The sequence below is a fragment of the Aricia agestis genome, chromosome 6 (genome assembly GCF_905147365.1).
Source record: "Aricia agestis chromosome 6, ilAriAges1.1, whole genome shotgun sequence".
Lineage (NCBI taxonomy): Eukaryota > Metazoa > Arthropoda > Insecta > Lepidoptera > Lycaenidae > Aricia > Aricia agestis.
In genome coordinates this window covers 18359522-18373596 of record NC_056411.1, presented here as the reverse complement: position 1 = coordinate 18373596, position 14075 = coordinate 18359522, and the positions used below count along the sequence as shown (strand labels likewise).

The 14075-nt window shown below is 34.9% G+C and overlaps 1 protein-coding gene across 2 annotated transcripts in view; it reads left to right on the top strand.

The window, feature by feature from the left end:
* LOC121727823 (ceramide synthase 5-like) overlaps positions 1-9247 on the top strand; it is a 32018-nt gene extending 22771 nt beyond the window's left edge. For both annotated transcript variants that reach the window (XM_042115843.1, XM_042115842.1), the window contains 6 exons: positions 2026-2247; positions 2743-2964; positions 6428-6546; positions 7289-7433; positions 8454-8545; positions 8769-9247. In XM_042115843.1, coding sequence (XP_041971777.1) covers positions 2026-2247; positions 2743-2964; positions 6428-6546; positions 7289-7433; positions 8454-8545; positions 8769-8778 — 810 coding nt within the window. In that variant the 3' untranslated portion in view covers positions 8779-9247. The remainder of the gene's footprint in view (positions 1-2025; positions 2248-2742; positions 2965-6427; positions 6547-7288; positions 7434-8453; positions 8546-8768) is intronic.
* The last annotated feature ends 4828 nt before the right edge of the window (positions 9248-14075 follow it).

Sequence of the window (14075 nt, the reverse complement as noted above, 5' to 3'; positions counted from 1 at the left end):
CAGTGATGTTTATGTTTTTTGAAAGAAATATAAACCTTTGGAACATTTACTTATAAGGTGACGCCGCGTTTAAGTAATAATTCGTTTTGGATATTATGTTTTGGATCGCTTGTTTTCTAAGTTTGAAAACAAGAAATGGAACAGCAAGAAATAGAAAGGGCGTAAGCGACAAAATGGTTTTTGTCGCGTAATTTAAAAACCATAAATATATTTCATAATAAGCTATGGGCAAATTATAGTGTATGCTTAAACTAATCTATGTACAACTTTGGAAGCTTAAATCACTCTCCTCTGTTGGCAAAATTAGAATCCTTGTTTTATAGAGGTCTTTTTGATTAATTATTCTGTGTTATACAAGTTGACCAATCGTGTTATGCTATGGGTAATTCAAATACAAAGACATGATGAATACTGACAAGGAATTTAATTTCTTAGCTTTAGTCATTGTTGAGAAAAATCGATATCGCTATTCGCTGCAGCCAAATAATTAAGGGGTCATCTTAAACCGAATATCGTCTAAATATATTTGCGTAACTATTATATTTTAGGCCTTGCTTAGGCTTCAAAAAAGTATTTTCCTACAGTTATAGATTCACAAAGGGCGTCTGTTAATTTATCAGGATCTTTCTGCATTTTTTGTTCATGCTATGCTCAAGCTAAGGTTTTTTTGGATCAGGAAATATGTGGGGCACGCTACGCCGTTGTGGTCCCCAACCTTTTTTTCATACGGGCCACAAACATGTCTTGGTCTTGGTGTCACGACTCACGGGACGCAATAAAAAATTTTTAGGGTTAAAAAATAACATTCTTAAAAATTAACGATTTAAAAGTGGAAAAAATTTCACGTCTTTCACGACGACGTTACATTATTTTGCCGGTGGGCGTGAATTTCAAAATGGTTTAACGTCACGCGGGCCACAGATAAAGTCCCGGCGGGCCGCGGGTTGCGGATAGCTGCGCTACGGCCTATGAGATAAGCTCCAGCTAAGCCGGCTACCCCTTTTTAAGGTTATAATTATGTTCGGCTGTGGATATTTTTTTTTTCTTTTTAACATCCCCTATCCCTTTTAATTCATTTCTTTATTATCAATTTTATTTTATATTGCAACTGTTCTTTACCCTTCTAAATCTATTTCTCACATGTCGTCAATTGAAAATCAATGTAATGTTTGTACCCTACAATATTATAGACGCCCGTAACCTCGGTGCCATGCCTCGGTATTTAACTAACTATTAACCTTAATAGACCTTAGATATCAATAATAATTACCCAATCCCCTATTCCGGCCGATCTAACATTGTCCGTATTGTTATTTGATATCGTCCTATCATTAATATTCGTAATTTTGTTATTATCGTTAGCGACTACCACATTAAGATATGAGCTTATAAGTTAGATAGCTTTCATTGTATTTATAGCTTTCATTGTTCTTTTATTGTAGCTTTAAATTTTTACTCTTGTCTATAGTGCTTTCCTTGTCCAGCAAACCTTACGGAGAGTTAAAACGAGCGCGTTTTCTGCTGTATCTTTGGGAAAACACGCTGAATCCGAGCGTGCAAAAAACGCGCACGTCTAAAATGCCTTATACATAATATTGTATTATATTTTATATTGTATTATATTTTATGATGAAGAATGTTATGGCTTAAAAACGGTATATATTAACGGTATAGGTTTCTTTTACAGTTTTAAATAATACATATTTACACAATTCACAGTAATCAGCATGCTATCAAGCACATAAATACACTACAGAAATCATTGTAAAAATATAATTTGCATTTATATACTCTGTATAATCAATAATGGATATGTTATTTCCAATATGTACCTGCATTAAAGGTAATTATTATCTTTTCTTCTGTGTACACATACTTATAGCATTTGTATTTTCTGCAATTTTTAAAATATTATCTCTTCATTTCAGTCCTTCCAAGGTTGCAAGCACTCGCGGTCATGGAATCTTTCGAACCACGATGACTCCTTGAAATATCCTCATTAGTCTGTCTTCCTCTACCTTTCAGATACTGGGTCTAGCGAAGCAGCTAGACATGTCGGAGAGGCAGGTGGAAAGATGGTGGAGGCTCCGCCGCAGCCAAGACAAGCCGTCCACCCTGGTCAAGTTCTGTGAGAACATGTGGAGAGCCACCTTCTACCTGTGTAATTTCTCCTATGGCATCTTCATACTGTGGGACAAGGAGTGGCTATGGGACATAGACCACTGCTACATCGGGTATCCACATCAGGTAAATAAGTCCATATATCCTGAGTTTATCATCTGTAGAGCTTCGTCCCAATTCTCATCATCTCATCGTATCAATTGTAACTAAAGGTTTAAAGCAGAATTGAGATTAGAGGCATCAATATCATGTTCGTACTGAATACTACCTAGCCTAAAGTGAGTTCATATTTCATTAGATTTAGGTGTATAAGGTTTTACCTATAGAAAAAGTTTCATTATTCAAATTTCTTCACTCATACAGTGTATCAAACCGCCTGAGGCATTTAGATGACTCGACAGGGCAGTGGCGGCTCTATGGGGTGGCGAACAGGGTAATCGCCTGGGGAGGCAAAGACCTTCCGCCCGGGGCCTCGCAATCGGTAAGGCCGCCACTGCGACAGAGCATCAATAAATCAGGAATATGCGTTCATTATCTTACGTGTGTAACACCACATTTTTCTCATTTCTCCTCTGATCCTCCTCAGCAGAGGATGCCATATCAAGAGCTATACTGTGACAGGGTTTGTCGGACGACGTCTGGTGGTACTACATGGTGTCGGCGGCGTTCTACTGGGCGCTGACCATCTCGCAATTCTGGGACGTGCGGCGCAAGGACTTCTGGCAGATGTTCGTGCACCACATCGCCACCATCGCGCTCATATCCTTCAGCTGGGTCTGCAACCTCCACCGCATTGGCACGCTGGTGCTGCTGACGCATGACTGCGCTGATATTTTGCTGGATGTAAGTATGGATGGAAAAGGAAAGGTAGACATAGGACATATTTAGTTGAAAATTTAGAAGTAGGTAAGATACGAGGTTTGTCCAAATTATAAGGGAAAAAATGAGTAATTACCACGGAGCTGATATAGAGAGGAGATGTCGTAATCAAGTTTCCTTATGAAACGACGAGTGACAATTTGCGGGGTGAGGGGGTGTCAAGCTCCGCCCATTCATCTATCGGCTAAAAGCTAGTAGTTTACTAGCTTAGGTCGATGTTGATGTTACTACGTAGTTCAGCTATCTGACACTAGATGTCAAAATGCTTGAATATTATGATTTATGGGATGTACCTGAGACGTACAGCTCAGAACTTTAAAAAATGTACTTACCTAATTTGGGGTGAATAGATAGTCTTCGAACTATGGTAATTATTTTCGTAAGGTTGCAGAACGGATACCCACTTTTTTAACCCCCGACCAAAAAGAGGGGAGTTATAAGTTTGACGTGTCTGTCTGTCGGTCTGTCTGTCTGTCGGTCTGTCTGTCTGTCGGTCTGTCTGTCTGTCGGTCTGTCTGTCTGTCTGTCTGTCTGTGGCATCGTAGTATCCAAACGGGTGGACCGATTTTGATCTAGTTTTTTTTGTTTGAAAGCTGACATGATCGAGAATGTTCTTAGCTATATGAGCAGGCTGATGATGAACCATCATCAGCCTGCTCATTGCTGAAATATCACGGTTTATCTGGTTCTTGATAGGCCGATTAGCAACTTGCAGTCGTTTGATGAGTTTTATATTTTGCATTCTGGTTCGTGACATTTATGAATATATACACATTACACATCATTAAAAAGTTGGCGTGGTGCTGCAGCATCACCTGGTAATCGATAGGATACCCAACTCCTCACCAAATTAGAGCAGAGGTTTCGTGTTTGGGCTCATTTTAATTGCGACAACCAGTAAGACGTAGATAAACAGTAAATATTTACATGCTGCTGCTGGATCACCTGGATTCTATAGGAGCTGAAATCCGTATGAACCCAAAGTGGAGGTTTCATGTTTGGGCTCATATTGCCGGCCTCATACAAGAGGACATATTTTATATATGATATGATCCTGTTGATAGGAATTATTTTGCACAATTTTAAAAAGCATAAAATAAAATAAAATTATGAAATTTTAAAAAACCCCCGCCAAAAAACTTTAAAAAAGAATTTGGCGGGGTTTTTCTTTAAATTTCTTAATTTAATTAGTCGTGTATGTATTGAGTCTTAGGCCAAACTATTGATATAAATTTGTTCCTCTTCGGATATGTTTGTAGTTACTAAAAATACACAGAATATACGTAATTTCTAATTACTAATTATCGGGGGACAATAGACACACCTGAGGGGTGATTGAAAAAATTTCGTAGGACTGCCTCGTTACAGTTTCCCTATATTATATTCTTTATTGGATAAAGGCAAGCAAACTTGAGAAGGTTTCTTTAATTATTTATTAGTATAAATTTAAAGTAAAATTATATTTATAGTTTCGAGGCATTATTGTATCTGAGAAATAAAACAATGTAAATACTTATTAACAAAATAAACGAAATACCTTACTGGTTTATATTACTCTGTTAAGATTGAATTAAATAAAAAATATTGAATGGATTAAAAAATAATTAAAAAAATTAAAAACGCTTTAAGTAAGTAACTAAAAGATAAATTTGAACTGTAGATAACCACTACAAACTTTGTGGCAGCCCTGACATAATCATGGCTAATCGCCTCTCTATCGATTAACATAATCTCAAAATTTTGAAGGCAGTTTTAAAATAATAAACAAAATGATATGACAAACATAATTTTATTAAAAAAAATCAATTACCTGTAAAAATTATAGTTTTTGTTAGTTGTTGTCGGTTGGTTGCCCTATCGTTTTGTATTGTTGCAAAATGCTTAAAACGAATATCAATATATTTTTCTGCAATCGATTTCATCAGAAGTGTAATATGATTTACTGTAGGTGATTGGTCAAACATATGGTTGGCCGATTGTTTAAAACAATCTTGTCCTATAAGTGATTTTTAAGTATGGGATATAATTTTTTGTTTACAAAATTTATTTAAAGATTCCGACTTAAAGCAACGAATACTGCACTCGGTTCTTAAACATATTTTTATTACATCCCGAGATGGGTAAGTAAGGCCACCCTTATTTTTAGCTTTTATTAAATCAAGGTCACTATCACCGTAGTCATCAGCATATAATTCTTTGAGACAGTTCTCACAGTTGATTTTGGAATGTAAATATTTGACCACATACCCAGAAATATATGCTACTATTTGACGACGCAAATAGTCACCTGTAGTTGTATATAATTGTTCGTCAAATTCTAACAACATAATATCGTCATGTATAGGCTCGAGATCCGTGCTATCCGCAGATTCGAAATTCTCATCATTTAACATCCGATAACGTGTGATATTAATTTTTTGTATAGAAGATACATTTAAAATGGAAATATCTTCTAAAGGTATGCAATTTCCTCTAAAACCCCAACGCTGAAAACTGAAACGCTGAAACCTAAAATATTCTAGAACTTTTATATTTAAATAATGAATAATAATAATAAATAATAATAATTTTATACATGGGAGAGCCATGCTTCGGCACGAATGGGCCGGCTCGACCGGATAAATACCACGTTCTCACAGAAAACCGGTGTGAAACAGCGCTTGCGCTGTGTTTCGCCGAGTGAGTGAGTTTACCGGAGGCCCAATCCCCTACCCTATTCCCTTTCCTACCCTCCCCTATTCCCTTCCTTTCCCTACCCTCCCCTATTACCCTATTCCCTCTTAAAAGGCCGGCAACGCACATGCAGCTCTTCTGATGCTGCGAGTGTCCATGGGCGACGGAAGTTGCTTTCCATCAGGTGACCCGTTTGCTCGTTTGCCCCCTTATTTCATTAAAAAAAAAAATGAATAAAAATATTTACAGATGAAATGTGATGCCATCCATGTTATCAGAACGTCTGTCTGAGTAACTTTGACATTGTAAAACACAACACTTCATCCTTTTCTTGTTGAAAATTCTTTCATCCTTTTCTTGTTGAAAATGCAAAAAACACCAAAATAATACGATTCTCCTTACGTGTGCACCTGACAAACGCTGAAAGTGTACTGACTTAAGCCCCGCCCACAATGATGACGTCAGGACCTAGTTGAAAATCACAGTGCACAGTTGCTTAGGCCGTCTCCTCTCTATATTATCAGCTTCGTGGTAATTGCCCTTATGTTATAAAATTTTAGTTATCCATTTCATCCACTTACCAAACTAGAAGTGAGACTTGAGAGTAGGCGATGAAGACAGAAGAGGAGATAAAGTTAGATAAAGATCAAAGATGACACAAAGAGTACTAAATATGTAATGCAATATCATGAAGATGTAGAAACGTTGCACCTAATGCGGGTAGTTTAATGTTTTTTTTTGTTTGACGTTGCAGGCAGCGAAAGCTGCGAAGTACGCGAACTTCCAGAAACTCTGCGACGCGATATTCGCGGTGTTCACGGCGCTGTGGATCGCGACACGACTGGGGATATATCCCTTCTACATTATATGGAGGTAAGGCCTTACTTATTGTTTTACTATTCTTATTATTGCGACTTTGTCAACGATTTGCATACAACGACAAAGCGGGTAGAAGATCTTCTGCCTCGCATGTCAAATGTACAAGGGGTGACAGACGTGCGAGTAAGTACGCGGACTTATGGCTCGACGATCTTAATCGCCTGTGTGTCACCTAAAGTTCGCGTACTTAAAGATTGCCGCGTAAGTTCGCCGTCTTGGAATTTTACTCGTAGCTCGTCTCGGCTCGTACGTCTGGCAAGACTGCGAGCCGCGAGACTGAGGACATGGTAATCCAGTGTGAGCCATTCACGTGTGTGTCACCGACGTCGAGCCGAGTAAGTTCGCAAACTTAAAACCTGCGTGCTTTAATTTCGTACGTCTATCGTTGGGATATCTTGCATCTCGCTCTGTCACTGTTTCACGGTTCGTGGTGGTATCTTTGTAGAAAATTTCCTGCTACTATGATGGCTTATATTGAGTTTCAGTAACATAAAGGTTCTAAAGTGCAAATGATATACAGTTATTTAAATTTAAGACGAATAAAAAAGCTAAAATTAATATAAACAAAACGTGTAGGTTCTGAGAAGGCCATTGACCGTTGAATACCACACATGACACAAGTCTAGCCGGTATAAAGACGTTTTCAGCAACTCAAAGTTATATTTTTATGCTGCACACTTGCACAGTCTGCACATCATAGTCCTGTTGCATCTCTAACTTTTACAATATATTTCAGCACGTCAATCCGAGCTCCCATGTTGCTGCCGATGTTCCCGGCGTACTACATCTTCAACTCGCTGCTGTGTCTGCTGCTGGCCCTCCACCTGGTGTGGACGTGGCTCATCCTGCAGGTCGCGTACAAGTCCATCAACGCTGGCAAGGTTAGTTGAGCCTGTTAAACGTACGGTGTGGTAAGCAATGAGGGTTGTTGATGTTTTGTTTGCCACTAGTGTCCAGAGCCCTAGCACGGCCACCAGTAGAAATGCGAAAGTATGGACAAACTGTGGAGATAAACTTAACGTTCCGATCTTTTTTCGTTCACAAAAATTCAATTAAAATGCCACTTTATGACAGACTTTAGTCCTAAAAATTCAAATAATATCCTACTCTATGACATCTGTCATAAAGTGGTATTTTAATTGAATTTTTGTCGGCCGCGATTGGCCGCGGTAAAGATCGGAACGGCACCTTAAGTTCATGTCCACAGTTTGTCTTTACTTTCGCATTTCTACTGGTGGCCGTGCTAGGGCTACTCGTGCCGCGATGTAGCCTTTAGGGTCAATTCATTGCGCAACGCGAAGCGTAAATGCATTTTTAAATTTGTATGGATTTGACAGATTTGCAAGACGTCTCACGCAATTGAAGTCTGTCAATTCAATACATATTTAGAAATGCATCTACGCGTCGTGTTGCGGTCTGAATTGACCCTTAGGGTATATTGTGGCAAATAGACATTTTTGTGACACATGACATCTATATCGTGACACATAACAGCTATATCGTGACATTTGACACGATAACCCTAGGCTACAACGCGGCACCTGGTGGCGAATAGAATTTCAACAACCCTCATTACCGCTGTTCACGGGTAATAGACTTCCTCAACATCAATATCCAATTCCAATCGTAGTAGTTTGAAAGGTTATATCAAAGTTGAAAGTAGTATCCTAAACACTGTTTAGAAACTTGTCGATAGCTTTAGAAGGGGATTGTCACAGAAAAGTTCTTGAATGAAGAAGAACACTACACAGAAATGTACGGTAATATATAACAGGTCTAGGTGTGGTAAATACCTACTAGTTACTACCTACTTGAGTGGGAATGTTGAAGTCTCTTTTAAATCGGTGAGCTGCTAAAGTATTATGTTTCTGAAAAATATTATTTCTTACTCGTATTTCCAGATGGAGGGTGACATTAGGAGCTCTAGTTCTGAGATAAGTGACAGCTCTCACAACTCCAACCACAGCACGCCAAACCGCGCCAATCATAAGAAGTGAGTTTTTTAAAGCTAGATGCCAGCGTTTAGCCATGTAATTTTTTAGTGTTGCCAGTAAAAAAATGACTATAACTTTTAGAATCCTTTATAGTGTTCCCATGTTTAAAACATAACTTAAAATTATTTGTTGTCCGTTTTGAATACTCGAAAGTTGCTAAATACATTTTTTTATTTTAAAAATTTTTGCTCAACTGTTTATCTAATTATTTCTTTTTTTAAGGGACTCGTAGGGTTCGCGCTTGAGGCGTCATGTGTTGGCGTACGGAGGTTCAAGATGCAAGCTTAAAACGTTTAATAGGTATACTTAAATATACACAATCTTTGCTTAATAATTTAGATTCTAGACTAAGTCAGATCACACTAAGATGCGACAGGGCGTGGACTTTTAAGATCACAAATCGAAATAAAACTTTAGTCACTGTAGATGAAAATTTGATTGCCAAAGTTTGTTTAACTGCTACAAGCTACTGGCTAAACAGCGCGTCGTTTAGAATAAAATATCCAGTGAGGTAAACTTGAATAACTTTGAAAAAAGCTCCGCCACGTCGCATCTCAGTATGAGCTAACCCTAATGAACAATAATGTCACAATTGTTGTCCTTACAAAAAAAAGAAGGAAAATACTTTAGATATGTCAAATTCTATTTTTTTTTTAATTGTTTTCGAACATGTATCATAAAGCTGATCCCTAATCTTTGTCGTATATATTAATAACTATTTTAGTCGTAATGTTATAATAAATAATTCATATTTATCATAATAATTATAATAATTATGTATGCATATTATCAAAATTCATATCATATTTTAATGTGTTTAGAGCAAAGCTCTATACCATAATAATAGTATGTTAGATGAGTGAGATAATTTTTAATCTTTGAGTGACAGTGACAGAGAAAAAGCTGTGATAGATTCGCCAATAAACATTAAATAGAATTTGACATTTTTAAACATGGTAACATCGAACCAAAGTTATTGGCAATTTAGCTATTTTGTTATAATTTTTCACTCCAAATAATTTCAAATGAGGAATTGAGCGTAGTAATAATATTAGTACATATTTTTATTTCAGTAATGAGAAGTTGTTGAATAATTAAATAATACGGGAAAAGTTTTGTCGCGACGGCGAAAATGTTCGTTGCCTATCATATTGACGTTTAAATTTAAGTGTTGCCAATTTATACATTTGTTATTATTGCTAAACTCGGTAATAATATCTAGTAGGGTGAAAATTGCTTGTGTTTGCAAATGTCAGCTATGATAATATATTCTTAAGTATTTTAGTCTATACGAGAGATTATTTAAAAGAATATGCATATTGATAAATTTTTCTATTTACGTTGTTTTATTTGTTAGTAGTAAATAATAATTCTAGATTTATAGTCTGTCAAGAAAGTGAAGAAATTAAAAAGTGGCAATATCGTAGTGTCATCCCTTTCAAATCAATCTAAGAAAAAAGGGATGACACTACGATGTTGCCACTTTTTAATTTCTTCACTTTTTTGACAGACTATACGTATCTTAATAATATACTTTTATAAATTCATAACATTGTAAAATATTATATTAGTTACGTACCTAAAATAAAACGCATACATATCTATGAACAAAATATCTACGCTCAATGTGCTCACTGTTAAAAAGTATGAGTATGGTCAGGGGGCCGATTCTTAGACCTTAAATGTCGCTTTTATTGCTTTAAAACATCCTGCAATCGTAACACGATTCGGGGAAATTTTAAAATATTTAATTTGTACGGACATTACTTTACAAATTCACTCAGCTACTCGGCGCACGTTGTACTTCTAGTCTTGTTACCTTAGTATATAAGCCTTACCCCACCAGTGACACAGTAGTGTTTTGACTTTTATTATTTAGAAAAACTAAAATTATAGTATCTTTTTTCTTAGTTGAAAATCCTTCTATTAGTTCTTACTCTAAAAGTACACAGCAGTATACACACAGCCATATTATTATCATTTATCACATTAATATTATTTCCGTATAAAAACGTAAATTTCAAGTGCTTTAGTAAAATGGTTTTGCTGTTCTATTTTTAATTCAAAATCTAGATTTCGTTCCTTATCAGGTAAGTCTTAGCAACTACGGTGTTGCCATATTTATCCAATGTTGGTCAGTTCTGTAGTTATGTGATCCAGAGTGCACATTTTTTCATGTTTCTTATTTTATTTCATGTTTAAACTGTTACTTAACTTACCGCTTAGGTATCTTAAACTTAATAACTAATGAAATTTTAAGTTTTAGCACAAACTGATTATAAATATGTTGTTATACAATAATTTCTGTATATAAATAATAAATTAAACGTACCAGTTATTAACGTTAAGATTATCATCATAATATTTTTTCTAAACGTAGTACTAGATAATAAGGAATAACCCCAGATAGAAAATTGTACGTTAGGATAAGTAGCTTTTTACTAAAAAAATCATTACATTTTCGACACCAAAAATTTATGTTACTTAGTTGTCTGGTCGGTCGGTTCCTTCTATGCATTTAATAATTAATTCGTGTTACCAATGGCTTGGGACCACTTTAATTGGTTTAAGGTTATTTATAGGGCTTAATGGCATTTGTTTTAAAATTAGTTAAAAACCCTTATATTTTTTGTTAGATAACTCTTATCATTATCTCTACCAAACAAACCTAAATTTAACGCTATGTGCTTACTGTGTTACTTAATATTAATGTTATTATGTTTAATTAATGACTTTTAGAATATTTTTCCGTTTGATTTTGTTTAATGTTGTAAAAATAAACATTGTCGAAAGTGACACTTAGTGCCTTAAGCCAGACGAGTAAATGTTACGTGTTTGATGAATGTGTTCAGAATTTTATATTTGCTTTTTATATAATACAATTAGTAAGTACCACTTATAATAAAAAAAAATACACTGTGTATACAGACTTTGCAAGATTTTGTTTTATATTTTGATGCGTTGGAAAAGTCGCTTGATAGACCAATGCAATGGCAAAAACATATAATTTTGTAACATCTCAATACAGTCTGGATTTTTTATTACTAAGGGATTAGAGTATAAGTTATTATGAGTACAGTGCAATATCAATTTCATATTCTTGATAACAATTTGGCAAAATATACAACTAATAACTGTATTTATAACCAAAATATGTAAGATTTTTAGTTATATTACCATTTTTACGAAGTGCTTGCAGTGTTGCAAGGAATTATTTTCGTTTTTCTTCGCTTTGTACAGAAAAGCGTGCATGATACAAGGATTTAGCTCTTGGGGCTACAAATTGCAATCACGTTATATTTTATTGCAATAATTTAATTTAAATTTTAATCTAGGTGAGGTATATGCATTCCAAATTAATTTAAATCTTTGCTTAAAAAAAAAAACAAGAAAATAAAGAGAACAAAAAATAAGGTTGAATTATGACCATCATTTAAAAATATTCAGTTCGTATACACTATTGACTATTACACAGTATATTTGTATTTGCAAACCAAAATGTCTCCACGGTCGCTCAGACTTTATCGTCAACAATGAGCAGGGGCATTTGGGTTGTTATACTGAACTGTTTTCATATCAATAATATCAATTGTTATAAAACAAGTATCAAGTTAACTTATAACTTATTAAGCAAGTTCTTGAGGGTATTTATAATAATTATTCATAGTGTAAAAGTTTTCGGTTCATATTTTAAAATTTTGTTGTTTATATTTTGTTCTCAAAACTGTTATTTTATGTGTACCAAAGACGTCTAAGCACAATTAATTAATATATTGTTATTTATTTCCTTAAAAATATCGCAAATTTTGTATTTGCCTAAAAATAAGATGGTCTTATGATAAAAATATTATGCTAAAAAATAGATATTGTTAATAAATGAGTAATAATTTTTATATTTTGTGTTGTGACTGTATTTAAGAATATAGTATGTATGCTAGCTTTGTTATGCACAGTATTGTTTTTATATGAACGATACATTGGAATAAAAATCATTAAAAAGTTTTTTCGTTTATATTGCAAAATGTTGCTGTTACCATGCTGTTACCTAATATTTTTAAGTCATAATTTCAACGGAAGCTCTTTGTTGACCGCATGATTTTCTCAAGTAATGGAATGGGCACTGTGGTGTAATTTATTGTAGTCGAAAACACCGATCCGTTTCTCAGCCCTTTAATGGGCCCATTCACGGCAGGACTGTACGGCAGTCCTGCAGTGAATGGGCCTTTTTAAACCCATCGCTTAAAACGCGGAGTTAGTACTTGGCCTAAAAATAATAAATCTTTTATTATATTAGTAGTTAACCTATTAGGAAACGTAACTCCCATACTTCAACCGTTTTGAATTTGGTTCCTTTTCGCACACTAAAATATGGCAAAAAAAAAAATAGCAACGAAACACAAAGGAGGGGCATATTATTGCACCATTCGCTAGTGTTGGTAATTTTTAACAATATCTCCAAAGTAAAAATAGCATAAATAAATCGCATAGAAAAAAAATAATCAAGGAAAGGCTCTTTTTCACTATTTTTTGTTTTCTCATACATTTCTTTTAAAATATGAAACAATAACATTATAATTATAATATTAAAATAAATAACTTTCCTTAAGTTTGCCATACCTATACGATTACTTTCCAGAAGTTATTTCTTACACTTGTAACACTATAAATTGACAAAACAGGCTGTTTTTTTTTTTGTATTTTTATGTAAAAAAATAAAACATTCTATATATAATACAGAATGTTTTATAAGCAATAGTAGTATTGCTTACAATTATAAACAATTTCTCCAAAGTGATAATATACGATAAAATAAAAGAAAGGTTCGATTTTGAGTATCTTATTGTTTTCTCATACATTTCTTTAAAATATGAAACAAGGGTATTTTTTTGTGATTTTTTTACGTTAACTTTTACTCCCACGGTTTAGAGATTTACGTCGTACAATAAAATGTTCAGCTTTTCAAGCCCTTTTTTTATTTGATATAATATGTGTGGATGTGCTACAGCTTGGGTTCGGCTTCCATACAAAAATGCCCCTTGTTCTTTACGAAATAAAGCCGTTGACATTAATAATAATTGTCACTTCTATATTTACACCAAATTGCGTACCGAATACATGCATAAAGTATGCATATATTCGGGTCACATTTTGTAGACTAGTGGACAAATTTTTGAACAGTTACTCTTCCTTATGCCGATTGCCGCGGCCGCACATGCATACTGCTTCGTGCTTAAAACGATCACAGAACAATATACTCTAGCGAGAAATTGATACCTACCTCAGAACAGGGAAATAAGAAAATCTGTGATACCTACCATTGGACGATCTGCGCGTATCGTCCAATGGTATCGGCTCATAGGCCATAGCACGAAGCTTCATACGATAGACGCATGTGCGGCCGCATGTGCGGTATAGATGATTATATTTTTATTATTGATGATGGCAGCACTTTAATCAAGTGTCAAAGTTAGCTTGTGTCATTTGTCAAGTTGTCAAGTGTCAAATTAAAATTGGGAGTAATCTTGTGAG